Genomic DNA, 25588 nt, shown 5'->3' with positions numbered 1-25588 from the left:
CAGTGATTGCTTCGGGGGAAAATAAACAGGGTGAACAAAACAAGAAAACAGCACTGTTGTTTTGTGGCTGCCTCTACCTGTTTTTCCCAGAGCTGTTTTGCAACCAACAGCCCTGGGCTTTGGTTCTTTTGCTTTAAAAAAATAAAATAAAACAAAACCAAAAAAGAAAAAAAAATCAAAACAAAACAAAGCAGGCTCCAGCGGGCCTCCCTTCTCTGTGGCTAGACAGTGGCATTTGGAAGTAGCCACAAGGACTTGCAAAGCCTTGGGAAGGAGTTACTGACCACTGCCAGGATGTATGCATTTTTAAATATGTAAATGGCAAAGGGAGAAAGCTTCATCCTTTCTAATGACCCCCAGGGTGGTAATCTGGCTTTTCAAATCTCTAGGAAAACAGATTGAATATGGCACAATTAATGTTTGAGCACTTCTAGGCTTTTTCTAAAATATTTTAATGGGCTTTTAATTTATTGCAGCTCTTGATTAGCAGGTTGGAGCAGTGTTCCAGCTGACCTCCTGGGCTCAGGCCTCTTTGGGGCTGGAAGGGAGTGGAGGAGCACAATGCCCCCGAGGTGCTTACAGCCCAAACTGCCCAGGACTGAGCCCTTAGTGTCTTGGCCTGGAGCGCTCGGAGAGAAATGCAGTGGGCTGCAGTTATGAGGGGTGTCTGGTAGACATGAAGCTCTCCGAAATCTGATGGTGCAGGTCTGTATGGAGGGCAGGGATCTGCGTCTAAAGCTAGTGCCTCGGTTTGACTCTGCCGCCCTGGACTTGGTGATTGACATAGCTACAGTGTGTGGAAAGAACAAGTAAGCTCTGAGTACGAAGTCTAGGACGTGTGTGTGTGTGTGTGTGTGTGTGTGTGTGTGTGTGTGTGTGTGTGTGTTCACATATATTTAAATTTTTTGATACCTGCCCTTTGCTCTATTAATGCATGTACTTGTTTCCTCTCAAGTACCCATTATTCTGGCTCAACACTACATATTGAAATCAAAGAACTGTCCTTCAAAATCATTTTCTTTTAGCTTACCATTAGTCCTCAGGAAGAAGTGGTAAACTCCTTTTTGTCTGGAAGGCTCTCTTTTCACCTTCTGTTTTGGAAGATAGTTTTTCCGGGTGTACACTTCCAGGTAGACTGCTTTTGCCTCTGGGCAGTGTTCTGGATAATTTATTTGGCTGTCTGTCTTTCTTCAGTGGCTGTATCTTTCACTTCTGGAGCCCAGAGCAGTTAATTGTTTTAGTAAGTTACAAAGCTGAGTGGAGACAGTTTCCGTGTCTGGTGGATGCTCATCCAAACACCCCCAAACCAAACAGAATTGCCCCACAAACCACAGTGGAAGTTGGTCCTTTATTTCTGGGTATTCCTGGTTACTATTCTGCATTTTAAGTGAAGCATGGCAGAGTTGCTGAGCAGAGTCCCAGGCTGTGGCTTGACCCACCAGTGGCTTGACTGGAAAGCTGCCCTTCACATAGGAAAAAAAAAACAACCCCTTGGGACAGCGTCTAGGCTCAATCCTCACTCTAGATGCTTTGCTGGCTCTTTATCACTGCCTAGCCCCTGGCTGTTCAGTAGGAGTTTGTACTTTGCTGCCCTGCTGCTATCCCAGTTTCTAATTCCTTCTAAAACGGTTGAAGACAGTTCCTCTAAAAAGGAATCAGCTGACCAGAAACTTTTTGTGGTTAACCCCACCTCCTCCTGCCTTCACTGGGCTTCTGAATTGTTCTAGAATCAGAGACAAAAGAGTAACTTTAACCATTCTTTGCTGCTTCTGTTTCTCCTCCTCCTTCCCCTCCCCCTCCTCTTCTCCTCCCCCTCCCCTCCTCCTCCCCCCTTCCCCTCCCCTCCCCTCCTCCTCCTCCTCCTCCTCCTCCTCCTCCTCCTCCTCCTCCTCCTCCTTTTTCTCCTTCCTCCTCCTTCCTCTCACCTTCCTCTCCTTCTTTAAATATAAACTATTAAGGATATTAGGTGCTATCTTGGAACAGTTCTGGAATTCTGCTGGGAGGTGATCTGGCTTAGTGTATTTGTCTGTGGCAGCAGATGCTCTAGAAACCCCACTGTGTGTTGCTATGTGCCTAGTAATTATGGGTGCCCCAGCTCTTCCTATACTCGAAAGGGAGCTTCCATGTGTCTTCCAAAGTGTCTTCCATGAGGTCTCATAACCAAGACTCAGTTGAGCCAACCTGCTTCAGAAGCCTGTGTCAGAAGGCCATCTAATTTAGGATCTGAGACTTTGCATTTGTGCAATGGCTTCGGAAAGTGTGCATTTCTCAGAGTAAGCATTACAGAGCCCAGTCCCTGGGATTCTCTGTGCCTCAGTATCTATATTAGATACTTGGTAATACAAATTCTATTCTATTCTATTCTATTCTATTCTATTCTATTCTATTCTATTCTATTCTATTCTATTCTATTTCTATTCTATTCTATTCTATTCTATTCTTTTCTGTTCTGTTCTATTCTATTCTATTCTATTCTATTCTATTCTATTCTATTCTATTCTATTCTATTCTATTCTATTCTATTCCATTCCATTCCACTCCACTCCACTCCACTCCACTCCACTCCACTCCACTCCACTCCACTCCACTCCACTCCACGCTAATCCATTCCAATCAATTCCAATTCAATCCATTCCAATCCATTCCATTCCATTCCATTCTATTCCATTCTATTTCATGTGTATGGATGTTTGCAATCATATGTGTCTGTACCACTTGCATGTGCCTACAAAGGCCAGAAGAGGGAGTCAGATTCCCTGGAGTGGTGGTTATAGATAATTTGTGAGTTACCATATGGGTGCTGGGACTCAAGCCTGGGGTCTCTGAAGGAGCAGCCAGTGCTCTCAACTCCTGAGCTATCTTTCAGGCCCTATAACACACTTCTTATGAAATGGAGTAATGATAGTAAAATCCTTCAGACAGTATCTTATATCTAGCTGTCCATCGATGCCAGTTCTATTTTAGGAGATGCTGATTTACTTAATTGTGATTTTTTTTGATTCATTTGTTGACTAAACATCTGTATGGAGTGCCTTTTATGCAGCAGTACTTTTTTGGCAGTTTTAAAGTGCTGGGCAGAACTTTTATCTCAGGGAGCTGATGGTCTAATGAGGAACACAGGTGGAGTGAACGATGTTATTGGTTCCCGAGAAAGCAAACAGGATGATACGGTTGAGGCTAAGTAGGAGGTAGGCTTACGTCGGTGGACGGACAGGCTCCTTAAGAGGCTAATGTCCCTAACACACAGAGATGAGAAAGAACCCTCTGTGTAAGGAGTAGACTAGTAGGGTTCCCGGGGGCTGGACTAACAAGGACACCAGACCTGTGGCTCACTTTGATCAGGAAGAAGCCTACTGGGTCTGCTTTGGTAGTAGTGAGGAGCTGAATTGGCAGTCTGAGGTCATGTCAGGGAATGAGAGAGAACGGATTATATAAGGCTCTTCAGACTGTGTTTAGCCTTTACTCAGAGAATGAGGGACCCTAGCGTATGACTTTTTGCTGTATGAGATAGAGTCCATAGCTTTGGAGAAGCTCTCTAAGTCTGGGACTCAAGGATATTTGTGACAGCTGGAGCACAGGACTTGCCATTTGGTTTCAGTATGGTCTACTCTTGCAGTCACTGTTTCTTCTGGTAGTCTGGTAGAAACGGAGTCTCGGGTCCACTGCAGATGTACTAAATCAGTCCTGGGAAGCACGGTCCCCCAGTCTGCATTTTGAACAGATCTCAGTGATACTTCCACAGTTTGAGAAGGTCTGATCTGGAATACACTGGGACTGAGTTTCTCTGCAGTTGGTGCTGTGTTCTGGGGAGGAAGGGAAGCCTTCTGTGGACACCCAGGGGATGCCATCTGCCACTGACTGCCAGCTCAGCAGCACTAGGTCCCTGTGCCAGAGTGAAAGTCTTCCTAAACACTTGCAATACTCTGCCCACAGTCCATCTTTGGTGTTGATGACAGTTAGACATCAGAGTGATTCATGTCATAAACTTCTTAATCATGATGTTAAAAAGGAAAGGAGAAGCTAATAGTTCAAGTTCCTTTTCAATAATCATGCTTTATGATAGAAAAGCTAAGGGCACTAGAAGGAGGTAGGTGAGCACTGGTTAATACCTATGTTTACACGTGGCAGAACTGGCATCTCAGCACAGTAAAGGCTCTTCAGGGCCACATAGTTGAACAGTGCTGTTCTGAGGGCAGATCTGAGGCTCCTCCTCAATTTTGAGCCCCTCTCTGTGTCTTCTTTCTCAGTGGAAATATGTACATGAGTGTGGTCCCTGCAGAACTCAAGACCACCTGAATATTAAAATGGGATTATTTTGCATAAAGCATTATGACTTATTTCTGTTACTATTTTCTTCTTCATGGTTATTACTATCTTAAATGATTATAATTTATTAGTTTTTTATCATTTTTTTTGAGTGGTTTTTTTTTTTCATCCTCTGGCAAAGAGCATTATCTAACAAGAAAAGATACTTTTATTTATGTGTATAAGGTTCAACTTAATATGGATTTGTATTACTCGAGCCTTTCTGATAGAACATGGTACATTTGAAATGCTGAACTATTTAAGAAGATGATAGAGAAGTCTAAGTAAGTAATGGCCTTTGTCGTTCAAAAACAGCTTCCAGTTCCTGCTTGTGAGCATCATACTGTTGGAACGGTGTTTTCCCCATGTCTACAGTGGTGTCTGTGTTGCTGTTTTCAAGTTTAAGGAAGTAGTGGTTTCAGAAGTTACATCTTAGTTATGTGTGAAAACATTTTTGTGTTGCAGTGTCCCAGAAGCTTCTGCTGACAATCCCAGTTTCCAAGGGAACCCTTTCGGCCATGGTGAGGGCTGCGCTCCGCTCCCTTCTCTGACTTGCCTTCAGCCATGAACGGATGGGTGTGATGCCTGCTAGCCGAAAGGGTGAGTGAAAGTTGGTGACTATTCATTTGAAAAGTCACAAGACCATAAAGAAAAAAAAAAGTCAATGAAGACGATGAACCAAGAAGGTGGTGAACACATCTGTGAGAGCAGGGCCACACCATGGTGTGCATCTCATTGTTAAACCTTTCAGGATGATTCTTACAGGAATCGGAGGAAGGACATGAGGGAACTTTTCTCACTTGGCTTTGTTGTATTTTAATAAGACTCTGAATCATGAGTTTTGGGCAATCAGAATTTTGGAAGGAAGGCACCATTGTCTGAGGAATTGCTTCTTGAGCCCTGTCATAACTTACCAGTAACGCAGGCCACACTGCCGCACAGCTGTGATTCCTTCATCCTGAGTCCCAGTTTGCTCGCGGATAGGTCCCATCGTTGGCCCTCACATAATGGGCCCCCGAAAAAGCCAAAGGGTTGCAAAGTTGGGTTTCTCAACCACTTTCTTAAAAATTTCTGGGGACTTTTGCCCCTGTTACCTGCCTCATCAGGTCATTCAGGGGCGTGACAGAAGGGACGTGATATTTTCCTGTTATGTGTACTTTCTACATTTGATACCATCTACCATGTTCCTGAGAAAGCAACGGCTTCCCGTGCAACAGTGAATAATTGTGACTTACCTTTACACCTAGTCACTTACTGAGGTGCAGAGGGTTTTAGGGAAATGTCTGACATCCCGCAGTAGCTTTGTCCTAGAATAGAGCCAGTTTATGGGGACCATTTCGTGTCAGGTGTTTATTGAGTGACATGAAGTGCTAAGAACCATTGGCATAAACTCATCTCGTTAGTGGAATTGTATTCAAAACATATTTAATTGGGAGAATAGAGTAAAAGGCACACATCTTCAAAGTTAACTAATAATTAACTGATGCGTATGTAATCTCTTTCCTTTGATTCCCTGTATTCCGTACAAATCGTGGTGATGGATTAGATGGTGTCTGTACTAACTAGGTTCTGGAAGTTGTCTGTGCAAACCTTCTTCATTTACAAATGGCAGTGCCGAAGCCCTCCCCATCTGAGTGGGATGTTGATGTTCCTGGGCTTAGTTTAGAAATGGACGAAAGAATTGGTCCTCAACTGACCACTCTTTCCAAGAGATGTCTTCTGGTAATGGGTGCGTCTTGAAAACACTGTTAAACATTCAGGTGTTTGGGCCAGATTTTTTTTGAAGATTTTATGGCTAGGGAGCATGTTGACATGCTGATTTCACAGAACTTTAGGAAAACAACTAGTCCCATTGTTCCATACCATCCTGTCCCTCAAGAGCCTGCTGACTTTCACGTTTCTGAGCAGACTAGTCATACTTTTCATTTCATTTTACTGCAGCTAGAGAGGGAGAAAATATCATCCTGTTATTTTCTGCACAGTAGTTTTTCTTTCATTGACAAGAAATAGGCAAACAATCAACAATAAACAAGACAAGGATGTATGCAGTATAAAAATAAAATGGCCAGTGGAGTCATGTGGCGGTAGAGCTGAATGAAATCTTAGATAAATTTTCAGGGTCCTAAGTCAGGTCTGGGGGTCCCTCGCAGAGGGTTTCCAGTGCGATAGTCCTTTGCTCGGCTTTGGTGAATGGTCTCTAGATTGGTGAGCAGATGTCACACATACAGGTGGAGTGGACAATAAATCTTTAATCTGTCTGGAGTACAAATGAGAATTCATAGAAGTGGTTGGGATTCTGAAGGTCTTGAAACGTCACGGAGCCCAGCCTCTCTTACCTGTCACCCCTGACTTCAATACTGAGAGTCTGACTCAGTCTCGTTGTCCTGAAATTGTTGTATGAAATTGAACAAAACCACATGAGTAGGTTTAATGAATAGTCGGCCTATTTTACTTGTCAATTTCAGTTGTTAAGACTATCGGAAAAGTCAGTCTAAAGAACTGTAATGAAAATCACTCTTTTGAAAAAGAATCTACTGTTAGTCCATGTTGAATAGCATTGTTAGTTTTTATAAATGAGGAAATGCTTTATGTTTCTCAGACTGCAATAAACTTCCCAGGGCTGTGTTTTTAGTAGGAAGTAGAGGTCCTGTGAGCTGGGATATTCATTCTGACATTTTCATCCACCCCCAAGTCGGCTTTGAGGCACACCAAAGGATGAAGTCTCTGCGATGCAGGGACTTGTCCTGGCCTAGTGCTGTGCACCTGAAGGCCGATCGAGTCCTTTCACTGCCAACTCAGTCATAGTCTTGTGCCTTTTACACTTTATAGTTTATTAAGTAATAAAACAATCGCTAATCATTTGGAGTCTTGAGTCTCAACATCAACTCTTGTTCTGCGTGAGGCATTTCCTGGAATGTGTCCTCATGGTAAAGCAGGTCAGATCCACAGGGTGGGTGGTCAGAATGGCACATCCTCTGCCTTGGGTGCAGGGGAATAAAACTGAGATAAAAGGGTTGCACAAATAGATCATTGTAGCCAACGTTTTGGGGTCAGAAGATGGCTAATGTAATGAATCTGTGTTGGCAGTAAACATGTCTGTATAACGAAGTAAGGAATGAGAAAGGAGAGTCTGTCTCTGGGCTGTGGCTCTTTAAGCCCACCATTCACCTGACAGACCTCTGATTTGCCTTCTGTTTGCTGGTGTGAGCATGAAGCATTCGTTAATGTCGTTCCCTGTCTGAGCCGTGGAGTGAAGAGTGGCTAAGTCTGTTGCATATTTAATAGGCAGCTAGCCATGGTTATTAATACATGTGATAATAACAGTCTGGATTTGCATAGTGTTCCTGAGAAGATTGACGAGGAATGGCAGAGGTTCTGGCTTATTTGTCAGGCTGTGCTCTGGCCTTGTGCTCTTCCCACCACCAAACTCTCCACAGATCTGGTGACACAGTCTAAGCACCAAGTGGTGTGAGTGATTTGCTCACATTGTTCATGTTGTTTTCATTGATTCATGTACAGTTTCTCTGTGTGTGTCTGTGTGTGTGTGTCTTTGTGTGCAGAGGTCAGAGGTCAGCCTCATGGGTCAACCTCATACAGCATGCACCTGGTTTTCTGAGACTGGGTCTCTTGCTTGCCTGGAACTTGCAGAGAAGGCTAGTCTGGTTGAGTCTCTTTCTCCCTTCCCAGAGCCAAGACGACAAGTGCAGCTTTTACACACGATGGCTGGGGACCTGCACTCAGGTCCTCGTGCGCGCATGCCAAGTACTTCACCAACTTTGCCATCCTCCCAGTTTCAGTTTGGTTTTGATCTTTCTCATGATCACACTCTTAACTTTTGACTTGTGGAGAAGTAGAAACTTGGAAGATACAAACCCATCTGACTTCAAGTCAGGCAAGAGGCTGACTTGTGAAGCTGGGCATCTTTGCTTTTTTAGATAAAACTTGAGAACGAACTCCTCCCTTCCCCCCTCTCCCCAGAGGTCTGAGACAGGAGTGCAGGCTGACACATCCCTTTCTGGGCCACCTTGGGTTGCAGTCTGTCATTGGGCCAAGCCACTTGGTTGTGCTTAAACTTCCAGTCTGTGAAATTTTGACTCTGAAAAGTAATTTCAACAATTTAATAAACTATATAATATGTTTTATAAGCTGGAGCGAATGATCTTAAGTATTTTGGTCTCTTTCATAACACAATGAAGCTAATATTGGTAAAAATACAGATCTTCTCTCATGCCATAAAGAGAAGCGAGATTTAATAAGCATTTATAAGCACTGGCAGCTGCCTATCAGATTGTATAACTTGGGCTCCAGCATGCGGAGACAGTGTCAACTTAAATTTTATCTCCCCAGTATTTTCAACACGTTTATTTTGCCTCTCTCTCCAGTCCCTAACCTAATATAAGTAATGTAATTGGCCGAATATTTTCCACATAGCTAATTGGCTAACGGCCAGTGATATAAGCCATTGTCTGGCTTGATGAAGATCAGAAATTAACATGACATTTTCACGGAGGTAATAGAGTATATTAGTGATGCATTCATTCAGCATGGCCAGTGTCCATCCTTTCCTGCCCATGAGCAGAGGCAGGATAGCCATGAATGACCCTCCGGCCTCACAGCAGTGGGCAGCCAGCCCGTGTCCAATGTGCTGTTACCTCTTTCAGATGGAGCTATGAAGCACGTGAATGAATTATTCCGTTTGTGAATTAAAAGAGAAAACCCACCAACTACTATTGTAAGATTAAATTCCAATTAGAAGATTGCATTTAATTCAGAAGCTGTAACGTTGTTTTAATGAATTCTGTTGGAGGCGACAGTTTATGTGGAATAAATTTATATGCTGTAGGTAGATATAAATTCATTGGATAATGTTAAACATGTTACTTCATATATATTAGCTGTGAAATTTATTTCTCTCTAGTTATGTCCCCAAGGAGGTGGCGTCAGAGGGAAAACCATAGCTTCAGAGAAAGAACCCTTTCTGATACTTGCTCTGAAACAGCCATTTCTCACTCTCATTTTTTAAAAAAAAAAAATTGTTAAATTTCTGCATTAACTAAATTTATGATTCTTGCTATCTGCTATTTATAAAATTGAATATAGGTTTTTATGATATAGGAAATTAGGCTAGGAATCAGAATATGACCCAACTTTGTAATAAAGGTGATCTGCATTTATATTGCAGGTACTTCCCATTCCTCTCTGAGCCCCTTGTGGGATTATATAAGCATTTTCCTGGACATACTAATTTGCTTTAGAATAAACTTTTAATCTATCGGGTAGCTTTTGTTCGTTTGGCACCTAGACACACTTCTTGCCTGAATCAAGGATGGTGAACATTCTTAACACAGGATTTGATCGTTTCCTTTCCATTCCCGCGCTTGGGGCAGACACCGAAGGTCTAAGTCTCTAAGAATTTTCCACCTTCAATCTTGTAGGTTATCAGTTCACCGTTTGTGGTATCAGTGGCACCATCGTTTATAAAGCAAATAGCTTTAGGGAAGTCTTTCGAGTTGACCTTTTATATGCCCAGTTCACCCTTATCTGGTACACAGTCACTGAATGTTCATGCTTCTTATGTCAGTAGAAGAATCCTATATATGAGGACCAGGGAACTGGCTAAGCATTAGGTAGTAGAGACGCTAACCATGCAAGCCTGAGTTCAGTTCCTGGAACCCACCTTAAAAGCTGCATGTTGTGCCCTACCTCTGTACTCTTAGCATTCCTACAGTGAAGTGGGAGACTGAGGTAGGATTGCTTGAAAGCTTGCAGGCCAGCTACTCTGGTGTATGAGATCAGAAGCAGCTAGAGAAGTGCTGCCTCAACAGTATCGAAAGTGAGAACCAACCCTCGAAGTTTCCTGACCTCCATAAATGTGCTCTGGCATGCTCAAATGTGGACGATATTGATATGGGGTAGTTAATATAGAAATGTGTAAGTATACATGTATATATGTATACATACACACAGATATATATTTTTGTGCTGGGCATTAAACCCAGGGCTGTGCTAACCAAGTAAGCTACATCTTGAGCCTTTTGTTTTTCTGAGACAGTGTGGCACTGTGTGGTCCTCTCGGGTCTAACTCCTAAGTGTTGTGATTACACCCACATTCGCAGAAGGGTTTTTGACAGACATACCTGCACCTTGCCCCCTGAATTTCCTGGGTAGTTTATTTTTGCCTGTCTTCTGGTTTGAGTGTTTTAGGTGAGAAACATTGTGAGGTTGCGGTATTCATTTTGTTTTCAATTTCTGTGACGTTGGAGAAGGTAAGAGGGGGAGGCTGTTCTCACCCTCCTTTACCTATGTGTCACTCCTGGCTCTGACTTGGCGAGGAAGTGGTGGTGTGAGAACTGGAGACTGACTTTCATTCTGCCGCACAGTGTCTCTCGGGAAGGGCGGGTACCCATGTGTGCCAGGTGCTGAGCCAGTGGGATGGAGGATAACTCTGTTAACCTTGCTTATCGATAAGCTGTACCAAGGAGGAAGGCAGTCAGCCTTTAGATTTTACATGGCTTCCGTGATGTAAAATTCTAGGAACTTAGACATTACACGTTGTTCTAAAAAACACTCTGTTTTCTGTTAACTTGGTTGGAGTTATGTGCAGAGGCCATGAGAAGGAAATTTCCATCTCGTTTCATATGCAGGCTGCTGAGCTGCCTGTTGAGAATTGCCATCATTTTAATTCCTTCTTAAAGAAAAATGAGCAATTAGCACATTTAAGCTATCATTTAGTTAATGTACATTTTAATTTCATTTCAGTGTGCTGTGTATTATTATTTGTGTTGATTATGTCACTGGAGTTATGGAAAGCAATGGCAGATAAAGATATGGGCTATCCACCTCGCATACCTTGTTCAGAGGGTAATGCTGTTGACCTTGGTCAAGGATGACCAAACTCAGACCTCTGGCCATGTTCTGCTCTGATGGTGGCTCTTAGATTTCTCCCTGCACAGTAGGCTATATAGTTTTGTCTGATTGATTGGAATGGGCTCATGAGATGAAGTCTTTGTATCCCTCCTGCGTTCTCTGAGTTTAGTAATGTTTGTAAGAAATAATCGTAGCAGACATTCATTAGACACTTATTTTCCCCTGCACTAGCTTAAGTATCACATTGGTTATCTCATTTACTCCTAACAGCACCTCTGTGTGGTGCATATTATCATTCTGGATTTATTGTTAAGGAGGCAGACGCTAAGTACTCAAGTCCCACATTTAGGATCACAGGGCATCAGAAGCGGGCTCTACCGAAGCTGGAGCCAGGTTCCGTATGGACTAACTCTGAGCACCTGCTCTTTGTTGCTGTCCGAGTGGGTTTTACGGCTCTCCAGGGTCCTTTGATGGTAGTCCACAGGGAAGGTGGTAGAGTTTATAGTTGTCTTTGTGAAAGGAGTGGAGCTGGGGAGATGGCTCAGTGGGTCAGAGCACCGGCTGTGCAAGTGTGGGTGCTGAGTTCAAGTCCCGGCGCCACACAAAAAGCTGAGTATGACCTTGTGCTTTCCTATACCACAGTGCTGTGGAGGGGTGGAGACTAGCCTCCCTGGGGCTTGTTCATTGCCAGCCTTGCTCCAGGTTCGGCGACAGGCCCTGTCTCAAGGGAATAGGGCAGAGAGTGATAAATACCCTCCTTTGGTCTGCCCGTGCCTTCCTGTGTGTGTGCACTGGCACACGTAGAAACACACACAAAGAAGTGGGATGCAGTGCACTAGAAATTGAAATTTGCTCTGCACATGGGCTGTTAGGAAGCCCACAGGAGAAAAGAGAATAGTTTCTTCCCAACTCCAGCCCCTCCTCCCAATATCCATTTTCCATCCAGGATGTCTGCAGTGGGCTCACAGTGTGGAATGCATTTCTGTTTGTTGGCAACCCCTTGAGCCCCAATACCTGAGTGTCTGAACCCCAGGAACAAAACCCCAGGAGAGAGCAGGCGTCAGACGGAAGACCCTGATGTGCGACCTTTGCGGTAATAGGAGCGAGGTGTCGGGAAGGCCAAGTGCTGTTGTGATATTTTAGGCCCCGTGTCCATAAGTGGCAGGGACTTCTGCTCTTAGGTAGCTCTGCAGCACAGGCAGCCAAGACTCATTCCAGGAATGAGTGGGATGTAGTACTATTTTTAACAGCAGGTGCATTTGGGTATTATTAAGGGAACTTTCTCTCCATATTTCTGAAAGTTGCAGACTGGGTTATATAACGGTGAGTGGCATGCCACTTGTGGTTTCTCTGCACTGACTCAGAGAAGACAGATAACGGGGGGCAGCATCTTGCTTATTCCAGTGACTGAGGGTTTTTACAGCTTTCTGTACTTTCTAAAAATTTGGGTCACTTTTAGCCTTCAGAAGGTGTGTGTGTGTGGGGGCACTGGTAGGGAGGTGGCTTTTTCGTTAAAGTGCTTGACATACAATTACGAAGACCTGAGTTTGGATTCTCAGCATCCACAGAAAAAGCCTGGTGTCTTAGTTTGTGTCCGTGATCCCAGTGCTGGGGAGAGGTTGGGTGTGAGGGGCAACAGGCAGCTTTCTGGGAGCTTTCTGGCTGGCTCCTCTAGGCATAGCCAGGACCTCTGAGTTCAGAGACAGTAAAGGGGAGAGCAGCTGAGGAAGCGCTTGATACTGATGTCTGGCCTCCAAACACATGTGCCCCTCTCCTAACATGTGCTCACCCCCTGAATGAGTGTGCGTGTGTGCCTGTGTGTGTGTGTGTGTGTGTGTGTGTGTGTGTGTGTAAGTCCTTATCTAGCATATTCGTTATTCTAGTGGTTGATAGTCAGCAGTCATGGGGTATAAGCATGTCTTTGTACTCCGCTTCCTTTCCTCTGTAGCTGCTGGGGTATCAGATTGATTAGAGCCTTGGGGTTAGGAGCAATACACCCAACCAGCCCAGACTTTAAGGCAGACCCAGTGATTCAGCCTGACACCTGGGCATTCTGTGTCTGACCTGTCCAGTGACCGTAGTTGACATACTGTAGTAATTGTGACATGCCCAGGGCTATAATACTTGTGTTAGAGATCTTCCTTCTGCTACTCCTCTGAATCATTCTATAGGAACTGGAAGCCTAAGCATGGGGCTTGCCAGATTCTCTTCTCTCATTCTGTAAGACCACAAATTAGGGTTTCAACGGGGGCATTGATGTAGATTGTCTTTTGAGGTAAGGTATTTATCAGGACAGTTATAGATAGGTATTAATAGATGGCAGGTTTGTGGAGGTCTATGTAAGTTCAGGCTAAGGGAGTAGAGTGGGGGTCCCCTCTTATATGTTGGAGAAAATGGGAGGTCCCTTGTCATGTGATTGATAGTAGCCCATAGTATGTGATTCTAGCAAAGTTTGCCTGATTTCTGATGACAGGGAATCTGAGGAAAGGATGAAGATGAAGGTTGTACTTTTAGTTACTGTGTGTCTATCGTGAGGGATGTGCCACCTGCAGCCCGTGCTTACTTAGGGTCACAGATGGGTTGGTGAGCTTCTTTTGGCGGAAAGAGGTAAGAGATTCATAGGTAGACTTTGAAGGTTGCCCATCATTTCTCTTTAGTAGTGGGAATTAGAGTTCTGAGGATGGAAAGAGAAGAGTTCTTCAGGGGATATGCTGCCATAGCCTTCGTCCATGGGTCACATCTTCCAAGGACCAGGGAGCACACTTTGCAGTGCTTTTGGCCTGAGAACTGCCCAGGGAAGGCGTTAAATCCAGCTGTCAGGCCCGAAGCTTCCCTGAAGAGAACTTGACCGCTGCGTGAGACTGTAACCCTGGTGAACGCACCACTGTTCCTCAAGCCTCAGGTTGTTTGTGTGGCAAGCATGGGCACGGTTAGGATGCCTTATTGGCTGTGAAAAGTCTGTTAAAGAGCAGAGACCTTATGACCAGGAATATGTGTTTCTTGGAACTGTGTTTGACCTTGGAGAGTCATTTGCAGGTTTTCTTTGAACCATCAGGATCATTGTGGATGGAAGGGCGAAAGCTCCAGGCAGCGCTATTTGATGGCTAAAATTTCAGCCTTCTGTAGCCTCAGAAAGAAGGAACATTTTGTGATTGAAAAAAAAAATTTTTTTGAATCGGTGTTAGAATTTTTACATAGATCTTTGAAAAACGCATTCTGTCATCAAAAGCCTGTGCGCGTTGACATGTGTAAATATGCAGGTAGACAGTTTGAAGGAACGTGTATTATTTACTGATCAATGCAATGTCTCCTCTGGGCCATTACACTCAGTCATTTCCTGTCAATCTCTTGGCGCTGTTATAATCAGTCTATGGATATGCATATTAAGATATAAGAAAGTTATTGTGCATGGGTGGCGGTAGCTTTTTAATTAATAATGCTGCTGCTTTAAAAAGGGTGTCAGGCTAATTTATTTGTAGGATGGTTAATAAATAGTCTAGTGAATTCTATGAGAAAGTAAGATGGCCCGAGCTCAGGCTGGTGGAAAATGAGGCATGAATAGCACTCAATTGTTGTAGAATATTATTGTAAGATGTGTTACTTTTGTTTATGTTGCATTTGTTTAACTCTGTGAAGCTGTGTTACTGTGCTTGTCTAAAACACCTGATGGTCTAATAAAGAACTGAATGGCCAATAGGAGAATGGATAGGTGGAGCTGGTAGGCAGAGAGAATATATAGAAGGAGAAATCTGGGAGGAGAAAAGCCAGTGAAGGAGGAGGACCCAGGGGCCAGCCGCCCAGCTTACCCAGCAAGCCAAGTAGTAAGAGTAAGATTTACAGAAGTAAGAGAATGGGAAAAGCCAAGAGGCAAAAGACAAATGGGATAATTTAAGTTAAGGAAAGCTGGCAAGAAACAAACCAAACTAAGGCCGGGCCTTTATAAGTAAGAATAAACCTCCGTGAGTGACTTCTTTGGGAGCTGGATGGTCAGCCCCCCAAAGAGCAAAAACAACAAACAACACTGAATGGCACTGGGGTGTGTGTGTGTGTGTGTGTGTGTGTGTGTGTGTGTGTGTGTGCGCGTGCGCGCGCGCGCGCGCGCGCGCACTAGGCTGGCCCCAGAGTGAGCTGGCTCAGTGGGTCAAGTGCTTGCCTGTGAAAGCCTGATTGATGATCTGAATTCTGATGCCCAGAAGCCACATAAAAGCCAGACACATTAGCACATGTTTGTGACCCCTGCACTTCCCATCTCTGTGGGAAGATGGGAGACAGGAGAATCTGGAAGCTCATAGCCAGGTAGCCTGAGGTACATGGCAGCAAACGGTGAAGAGGCAATGTCTCACACAGAATGGGGGAGAGAACAAGTACCCAAGTACCTCCTCTGACTTCCACACTCACACTTGCACTCAACACACACTCAACTTATGTGAGTGAAACTCAAATGCATTATGTGTATGTGGATAAATCCATTCTGGCTTCTTTGTCTCTGTTAGAGAAGAGCAGTCCTTTTCTGGAAACAGCAAGAGAATGATTAATTTAAGTTTCTGAGCCGCCTGGTCGGTTACAGCTGTTTCCCTCTGGCACACTGGAGCAGAGCAGCTAGGGCCATATGCAAATGAATGGGCGTGGCTGAGTTCCAGTCAGGCATTAGAATGTGAATGTTGGGGTCTTCTCTCCATGTCACAAAGGAGTGATACTATTCTCATTTTGTCCTCATCCATTTAAGAATAAAGTTGCATGTAACTCATTGGTTGCAGGTTGGATTTGGCCTGTGGTATGGCTCTTGCGAAGCCCTAGTCCAAGGGGACAGAGAGCACTGAAGCTCTCAAGATTCTGTTATTTGTGCTTACTTACAAAATTATTGTGTGTGCTTGTGTGGGCGGGGTGGGGTGCAGGTGCCACACTGCGCATGTCTTGAAGGTCTGAGGACAGCTGGCAGGAGTCAGTTCTCTCTTGGCACTGGTGTCCTCAGAATTGAACTCAGGCTGTCAGGGTTGGGAGCAAACACCTTTACCCACTGAGCCTCTTGCCAGCTCCCTTTTTACAATGTGCTATGTGTATGCAGGTTTGTGTATATGTGGGGTGCGTGTGTGTGTGTGTGTGTGTGTGTGTGTGTGTGTGTGTGTACGTACGTGTACCATTGTGCTTGTGGAAGCGAGAAGACAACCCTAGTGGTATACTGAGATACTCCATCTACCTCCTTCATGACAGGGTCGGTTCTTGGGCCAGAGTGACCAAGTAGGCTAGGCTGGCCAGCCAGAGAGTGCCAAGGATCCGCTCCTCTCCACCCCTCCAGAGCTGTGATGACAAGTACATACACCACACTTGGCAGTTTTACATGGGTTCCGGGGATGGGACTGAAGTCCCCGTGCTTGGGAGGTGTCCCTTTACCAACCCAGCCATCCTCAGCATGACATGAGCTTCCGCCACGCTGACTTCCCCCACAATCACTTACTCTTCGTTCTGTGGGGAAAATACATTGCAAATAGATTTTCTTTAATTTTTGTCTTGAGCTAAGCTGTCCTGTATAATTATTGATTCATTTAGAATGACCTTTTAAAGCCTCTCCTCTCCTTTTTGAGGTAGAAGAGAACATATAGGTAGAAGCGAGGCTGGGGATGGATGGTACAGTGAACGAGAAGTCATGGAAGAAGCAGGACTTTCAAAGCTGTTGTGTGATCTCTATTCCCTTCAAAGCCAGAACTTTATAGAAGCCATTGCGTATCTCACCAGTAAAGTTTAAGACGAATTTCCTAGTAGATGCAAATGGAAGTTTTTCAAAAATGAAACTTACATATTATTTTAATACATTCAGTGTATATTAAATCTGTAGCAAAAATAGAACTCACACATCATCTTGTTTCTCAGATAATATTGCTTAAATGCAATGTTTAATAAAAATTTTAGAGGGTTTAAGAAAACAGAATTATTGTCCAAGTGGTAGGTATTTGGCCATAGCAAAGTTGATACAGTGATTAGGAACAGAAACTTTTCTTTTAAATGACCTTTCACATATATTTTGAGAGAGCTGAAGAGAAGGCTTAATGATTTAGAGCTCTTACTACTCTTACCAAAGACCTAGGTTTGGTTCCTAGCACCCACGGGTGACTCACAACCACCTGTGACCCCAGTTCTTCTTCCAGCCTCTGTGAGATTGTACATGTATGCAGTGCACCTAAACACGTATAGGTGCGTGCATGCATACACACACACACACACACACACACACACACACACACACACACACACACACACAGGAACTGCCAAATAAGTAAATAAATGCATGTATGAATAAATCTTAAAAACATGTATTCTGAAGAAAGTAGTTCTAAGGAGATGTATTACCCATGCCAGGTGACTTTTCTGTAGAAAACATCTCTATAGGGTAAAAATGACCATAAGGGAGTGGGAATTCTGGGTAGAGGTTGGCTTGGGCAGAGGCTGTAGCTCAGCGGTAGAACTTGTCAAACATGTGTGAGGACCCTGGGTTCCATCTCCAGCATTTTAAGAATGAGTAATGACTATGCATGGATGGATGTGGCCTCAAACCATAGTTCTTTCTGCCTCTTTGCTGGGCATCATTACTTATGTTTCCTGTAAACGGGTGAGAAGCACAGTTCCGGGGGATTGGAGTGGGGAGGATGAATTTGTAGACATCTGTAGACATCATACAGTTCCGAGGGTACAGCAATGAGTGAGAACAGGTGTTCAGAGACAATGGTGTGTGGACACAGTTGTCTAGACGTCCCAGTCATAAGGGATGATCATGGAAAGAAGCCTGGCAGAGAAAGAGAAATGAAAATAATGGGAGACTAATTGAGAAGAACCTTCCTTGTCTGGTATCATGGTCCAACTGAGCTGGACATGCAAGGGAAAGTTTCTGATTGTCAGCCATCCAGGATTTATGAACCAGTGTATTGTGAATACAGTTGGAGAACAAACAGCCGGAAGAGATGAACCTCTCTGAGACGCACACTTGTGTTTTCATACAAGCCTCCATTGTGTTGAAAAAGGTAGGGAGTGGAAGAGAGGGCCCCCAAAGGTGATTGTATGCTCAGCGCCCTTGAAGTTCCTTACCTTCCCTGTGTTAAATGAAAAACAAGGTATGTGTACGCCAGTATCTAGGGCCAAGATGTAGAACTCTTAGTAGGAAGTAACTCAGTGTTGTGACTAGTGACACAGGATGCAGTCCAGTAGCCTGCCTTTGAGTCCTGGTTCTGTCTCTAATAGTATAGCCTTTGGTAAGCCATCTCTCTCTGTCCCTTAGTTCTCTTACTTTTAAAATGTAGAGAGGTGATTTTGGAATTTAAAGAGTGAATTACAGGAAGCACAGAATTGGCATATACTGAATTTTCAGTAAATAACAAGTAGCTCACGACTAGCCCTAAAGCTTGGCAGCTTGGCCTAAATTTAAGAAAAAAAAATGTTTTTTCTAGTCACTATGGTAGATTATTACATTCTCCCCCTAGGGTGTTCAAGATGTGAGAGTGTATGTGTGTCTGTGTGTGCCTGTCTGTCTGTCTGCTTGTGTCTAGTTCAAGTGATTGTCACAGTATTCATAGTGTATTCAAAGACCCTTGTAATTTCTGCATTCAATGTGAGGATGAATCTTGTAGTTTCTCTCTACCCCACATGAATTTTATTCCTGAATCTTATGTGGTCCTCAATTTGAATAACTCTAGGTATGGTGAACTTGAATTTTCTTTTTAAGACTTAACTTCTATTTGTGTGTGTGTGTGTGTGTGTGTGTGTGTGTGTGTGAGCTTTTGACCATGGATGCCAGATGGGAATTAAATCCCCTGGATCTTGAGTTATGGGTGGTTATGGGCCACTCAACATGGGTGCTGGGAACCGAACTGGGTTCTCTGGAAGAGTAGTAAGAACTCTTAACTGCCACGCCATCTCTCCAGCCCTTGAGTCATTGAGACAGGTCAAAGATGCACAGCTTTGACCAAGCCTTAGAGCTAGAAAGTTCTTGTAAAAGCTAGACTCCAATCTGCCACCATCTAGCTTCCTTCTACTTCATTGTGTCGAGCTCCTGCAGATGCTATATCCTGTACATGACAACCTGCCATCCCTGTAAGGTCCTTCTTGGATCGTTTCCAGCCTGACCATCCTTCCTTTGGCTGCTGTTGTGTTCTGTGTAGGTTTTAGTGTCCTATGGCCATCACAATTGCATCTCATGGCACCAACGCTTTGGAGGCATATTTTGTGTGCACATCCACATTGATCGGTAATTCACTTAAAGGTGCCTTTTTCTGGCAAAAACCATCTTTTGCATTTGAAAGTGAAATGTTTTGACTATCCTTAACCTACTTCCTAAATTTCAAATCTGGGAAGCTGGCATTCAGAGAGCCTGCTGCTAGAGAATCATGAATCCCCTTTGAAATTCAGTTTGCTGGAATAGGCTTGTCTCTGTTTGAAGGCAGGTACCTGTGAGGATAACCATGGCACTTGTTATCTTAGGGAGAACTATGGATCTGTTCCCTATTGTAAGGGTTCGGTGAGTACCAGACACTGTTTTCTATCTTTTCTCTTCAGTCAGTCCTTCATCCTCAGGACTGGAAGTCTGTGAGTTTTTTCTTCTTGTTTCAAGATGTCAAAAGCAATGGTTGGGATGAGTTGAACACTTTGGTTAGACAAACTCAGCTGGAGAGTTTTATTTTACCTGATTTTTTTTGGTGAATGGAACCAGGACTGTTTACCATATATACTTAAAATTGTATAATTCCTTTATTCAGCCTAAGAAATGATGCCATTTATGATATCTTTTGTTTCCCCCTTTGTTTTAATGCATGAATATTGTACAAGTAATATAAAATAACTTCATTTTGGGCATAGTTGGTTTTTTTGCCTTTGAAACTTTTGAAAGCCATTGTTCTAAAGCTACTGTCATTCCCAGCCTCCTCTTGCCGACACCAGGAATGGTGTGCTTCGTTTTCTTTCAGCGTCTTCATTGTGACTTTCCTCCCCCGTCTCCCCGCATCCAGCACGATTCCCAGAGAGGAAGCCAACCACAATGATAGCGGCAGTGGAAAGATTTCAGAGTACATTTGCGGGCATGTACAGTAGCTTATGGGATGGCTGGGTGCCTTCTATGATACTTAACACATTTCCTGAACATGGAGCCTCACCATGGCAACAGCCATGTCACATGACACCCTAGTGACACATGTGAGGTGCTGTCACAGCTCATCCCAGGTTGAACGCCTGTGACTCATTGTTTCCACTGACACAGTGACTACTGTAACTTGCAGTTGGAAGGTTCTGGGCTTTTCAGTGCCATTACTGCACACTGACGCCCATGGCTCATGAAGGGCTCGAGGAAGGGAAGCATAAATAAATAAGTGTGTGCTATAAACATTGCCTTCATTAGCTTTGCAGAGAAATACTTGTTCATCAGTCAACCTTCTTGCCACTCACATTCTTCCTCTCTCTTTTGAAAAGCATATTTTGTTGGTAACACCTTGGAAGCTTGAAATGGTTTTTATTTTTAATCCAAGCTATATCCACTTCTGCTTGGCACATGTAACAGGAGAGAGTTCACGGTGGCCCCTTTTAGTATTTATTTATATTCTTCACATGTAGCAGATTTACTGATGAAGGCATGATTCTGGAAATATATTTTTCTCATTGTGAAATATATAGAATCCATAAATCAGAGTCAGGTTAGTATGGGACCATTGCTCATGTAGGGACCAGAAGGTTCTATTATATCAAAGGACTGTTTTAGAGGTCCAAGATGGATAGTATTTTAACATATTTTAATTTCTGAGTGATTCAGTGAGTGATTAAAAAAGTTGATGTGGAATCTGGAAGACATTAAAGAGATGTCAAGGACAGACGGGTTTTGATTTGTAGCCTAATGAAATGTTTTCCCAACTTTTAAAGATTTTTTTTCTTTTTGAGTAGAACTTTAATCGTTTGCTTGTGTTTCTGGCATGGCAAGGTTATTCCTGTTTCTGTTCAGTGATGGATCCAAAGTGAAAATGGGATAATTTTTAATTAGCAAAATTATAAATCCATTTGCAGCCAAATGTTTCTTGTCTTGTATAAACTGTGATGTTTCAGATTTCCCCTTAATCATTTTGGAAAGTTAATTCGGAAGATCTGCTCCAGTTGGTGCTTTTATGTATGGGTAGAGATTCTCAGTATTAGACATTACCTTGCAATTGTCTTCTCCCTGCATGCCCCGAGTAAGTATTGTTTCAGTGGTGCATATTGCCAGAAGCTCCGTGGTCATGTGTGGTGGAGGTGATTGTCCATCCTGCATTGTGGATGCAATGCTAAGTATTATAGGAGAGAGGTATATTCTTGAGGTCAGGGCTGTCTGTGGTGGGCTTTTGTTGTGCAGGTTCAGAGTTGCTTTTGTTGAGGTTACTTACATGTTCATTTGAATCAAAATGTCATACCTTTGCTTTATATCATGCATATATGAAAGGAGACATCTTTTGAAGGTGGGTTTTATTAAGGAGAAGAGACTTGTAAGCCAAGGCATGACTGTCTACTCACAATTACCCAGACCTCTCGCTTGACTGTATGTTTGAATATGAGATTTTACGTTCTCTAACACTCTTTAGACCCGTACTAGGAAAGGAATGAATTCTGTGGAAATGAGCAGGGATTTAGTGTTTAGAATTTAAGAGTCTGCCTAGACTGGGACATTTCCAGCTCTTTGAACCTTGGTTCTTACTAGGTGCTTAGGAGATCTGCAGCATTTCGTATTGTTTCTCTTGGTTCCTCTGGGGGATGCTGCGTCCTTTCCTCCTTACCATTGCTATAGAATGATGATGGGAATCTTGCTGGAGCAGTGGTTCTCAACCTGTGGGTCATGACCCCTTTGGAGGTCGACTGACCCTTTCACAGGGATTGCCTAAAACCATAGAAAAACACAGATATTTTCATTATGATTCGTAACAGTAGCAAAATTACAGTTGTGAAGTGGCAACATAATAATTTTATGGTTGGGGTCCCCACAACATGAGGAACTGTATTAAAGGGTCGCAGCATTAGGAAGGTTGAGAACCCTTGGGCTAGAGGAAGCTGTGTCTCCCGTTGTGGCTCAAGGTTCTATACAAAAACCCTCATCTCTAGACGTGTGTCTTTGAAAACCACAGGTGTCTCTTACCAAGTTCAAGTTGAAAAATGATCTAAGTGTCAATACATTTCCTTTAGACTGAGTAATTTCCTAATGAAGCTCTTTCTTAAGGTGCTGGGTTCCTAGGGAGTGTCATAGATTTAACCATTTACTATTGACTGAGAACAAGAACAAGGAACAGGAACCTTCTACTAAAAACAAATACACAGAAAAGGCTTGATTAGCCACCGAAAGCTAGTTTTGTTTTGAATTTAAGGAGACAGTTACAGTTTCAGTGGTAAAAGCCTGGTGTATCTTGTACGATTTCCTTAGATTTCCTGCCTAGATTTGGTAGAGAAGTTGGCTGTAGAAGTGAAGATGGTGGGTGGGAAAGCTTAGCGGATGGAGAGCTCGGTATGTGGACATGAGGACTTCAGGTTGATCCCAGGACCCACTCAAGCAGCTGAGTGGTGCTCCCTTATAATCCCAGCCCTGGATGGTGGAGACAGGCAGATTCCTCACAATTCCTGGCCGGACAGTCTGGCCTACTTGGTGAGTTTCAGGCCAGTTTCGAAAACCAATATAGGTGAGTGGCATCTGAGGAATGACCTTTGAGGTTGTCCTTTGCCCTGCACGTGCATGAAAAGGCTTGTGCGTGTGTACTCTGGTGCGTGAACACATGCACACATGAACATGCCCCCCTCCCTGCTGTCCCCAAATAGAGCCAGCCCTGATGATACTGTTAATGCTCCGAAATAGAACCTGTTGGGTTTTCTCTGGGTGTTTTCTTTGCTACCGGACGTGTGGCAGAACGATCTGTCAGGCACTTGAAGTGTGGTGTGGCAGTGAGGTGGCTAAGTGGGAGAGTATACCCTGGATTTGTCTCAAAGATACCACTGCATGATGACACGTAAAGATCCGCATGTGCTGCGTTAAACGAGCTGTATCATCTGTAGTCTTCTTACCTGTTTCTTTTTGTCTTCTGTGGACGGTGGACAATTTACAGCGACACGTGGCTTGTCTATTATTTTTGTTGCATGGCACTGTTAAAGAACACATCACACTCACGATTTAAAACCAGAATTCCTGTTCTCGAAGGGATACAGCCCGTGTTTCCTAGAGCAGTTCATTTTATCTGCTTTCAATGCAGCACAGTTAATATTCCCTTATTGACTGCCATCGGATTGTAAGCACACCAGTTTCAGTCACTTTTTTTTTTTTTTTTTTTGGTTTTTCGAGACAGGGTTTCTCTGTGTAGCTTTGCGCCTCTCCTGGAACTCACTTGGTAGCCCAGGCTGGCCTCGAACTCACAGAGATCCGCCTGGCTCTGCCTCCCGAGTGCTGGGATTAAAGGCGTGCGCCACCACCGCCCGGCTTCAGTCACTTCTTATATGTTGTGGTGTGACCTGTCTACTTAAAGAGTCTAGTAGTCATCGTGCAGGTAGGAGTGACGTGGAATTCTATTACACAGGTTCCTTTTTTTGAAGTAAATAAAAGTCTTCCTTCTTATCATGTAATCCTGTGCATCCCAAACTGGAATGTATTTACCATTGTTCTATGTCTGAGTAATTTTCCTAAATTGAAGAAAAATATATTCTGGTCTATCTCGATTTTCCTTCCTGATTTTTATTGGAAAAGATATCATTTTCACAATTTAAGTGACCTAACTGATGCTGTCGATATAATTATGTGTGTAGGTGTAAACATATATATACACATATACATACTTCTATGTATGTCATATGTGTAATAGATACATATACATTGATACATCAAGGTATGTATAGTATATGTGTGGCTTTCTGGGGCTAGAGATGCCCAGGGCCTCATGCGTTCTAGCCAAGTGCTTTGCCACTCAGCTACACTCCAGCTCTTCAATGTAAAGTTTTAAATATTTGTGATGACTTTCCCTGAATATATATGTTCCGCTTGGTTTAGGTTTCTAGACTGTTCCTTCTTCATGTGTTAAGTCAAGCTCAGAACTGTGGGCCTGAAATGCCCTCCAGTCCAGTACTCAGCAGCACATTGCACTTTTGGGACTGGGGGAGCATCAGGCAGGGGAAGGTGATGTAGCAGCAAGAGAGGGGAAGATTTTCTACTTGAGATTCGTTCAGATGGCTGGCTCCAAAGTTGGCTTCTGACATCCTGTGGTAGTGCATCTTTGGCTGAGGGATTTCACCCGCTTCTCTCTCTTTTTCTCCATCCTGATAACACATGCCTCAAACAGATCTGGCTATCCCCAGTGAGCAAGGCAGGAAGTTATTCTGTTCGCTTAGGTGAAGACCAACGTTTGTCTAAGGTTGGGTAGTGGGAATGAACAACGCTATGGATTTCAGTTTTGACTCATAGCTTAGCCATCTAGCCTGGTCAGAAATCATTTTGCTATTCTTAGCCCCTAGAGCCCAGACCAGAGAATCAGAACTACAAGGGAAAAGAATACCTCTCTTTATTGTTCTTAGGAAGAGCTGAGGGCATAGACCCATCAGTGCCTTGTGCTTGGCACTGTGCATAGACAACAGTTGTAGTGATTGCAAAGGCCTGCCAAGTTGAAATCAGTGTGGTTGTGTGGACTGGCCTTTTCTTGTGTCCTCCCACCTTGAGGGAACACAGCCTGCTTTTCCATTTCCCCATTCTCCCAACACACTGATCTATGGGCTAGAATGGTTTTCATGAACAAAACCCTTTGGTACGAGTCAAACAGTGAACTTGCATTCCTTTTTTGTTTACTCTGAACTTGAGTTTCCCAAGGGGGAACCCAGCTTGTTTCAGAGTGCCAGTGCTGAGAAACATAGGAAGAAGTCTCGCCTCAAGTTTGCCATCTTTTATGTGTCTGTTGACGGGAAGCAGCTCCTATATGTTTAATATAATTTAAAACAAAGCGTACACCATGAGGAGCCGTTGGTTGCAAGTGCTCTTCAAATGCATGCAGCGCCCTTTTGGATCAACCAGATTTTTCCGTTTCTTTGGCGCTCCCGTTTGTATGGTTGTTTTAGGGTGCTGATTGTGTGCGAACAGCTTTATACGTTGTAGTTTAAAAGGCAAGTTGAGATCAGTGAGTGGGCTCAATCAGTGAGCTGCTTGCGGAACAGTCCTGAGGACTTGAATTCATTCTCCAGCGCCCACATTCATGGTGATGTCGGGGAGGTAGAGTCAGGTGGATTTTTACTGGGTAACCAGTCTAGTAGACTACTTAGTGAGTTCTAGGTAAGGGTGAGACTCAATCTCAAAAAAGCAAGGTGGCCAGTGTCATGATGAACCTCACCTGCGGTTGACCTCTGACCTCCACACACACTTGCACACGTGTGTACACCCCCCACAGGTTTTAAATCTTTATTCCCT

At 43.7% G+C, this 25588-nt stretch overlaps 2 protein-coding genes across 3 annotated transcripts in view; both read left to right on the top strand.

The window, feature by feature from the left end:
- The window catches only part of LOC128100114 (uncharacterized), a 92621-nt gene extending 87736 nt beyond the window's left edge, over window positions 1-4885 (top strand). The window contains exon 3 of one of the 2 annotated variants that reach the window (XM_052722215.1): window positions 4771-4885. In XM_052722215.1, the coding sequence (XP_052578175.1) occupies window positions 4771-4873 (103 nt within the window). In that variant the 3' untranslated portion in view covers window positions 4874-4885. The remainder of the gene's footprint in view (window positions 1-4770) is intronic. The other variant, XM_052722217.1, reaches the window with a different exon arrangement.
- Window positions 4885-25588, top strand: part of Foxp1 (forkhead box P1) — a 527364-nt gene continuing 506660 nt past the window's right edge. The window contains exon 1 of the mRNA XM_052722207.1: window positions 4885-4905. The gene's annotated coding sequence lies outside the window, so the exon portion shown is untranslated. The remainder of the gene's footprint in view (window positions 4906-25588) is intronic.

This window comes from Peromyscus californicus, unplaced genomic scaffold, assembly GCF_007827085.1.
Source record: "Peromyscus californicus insignis strain IS unplaced genomic scaffold, ASM782708v3 Scaffold_6__1_contigs__length_162567912, whole genome shotgun sequence".
In the NCBI taxonomy this organism is placed as follows: domain Eukaryota; kingdom Metazoa; phylum Chordata; class Mammalia; order Rodentia; family Cricetidae; genus Peromyscus; species Peromyscus californicus.
The sequence above is the reverse complement of the archived record's forward strand: the minus strand, read 5'-3'. Positions and strand labels throughout refer to the sequence as shown.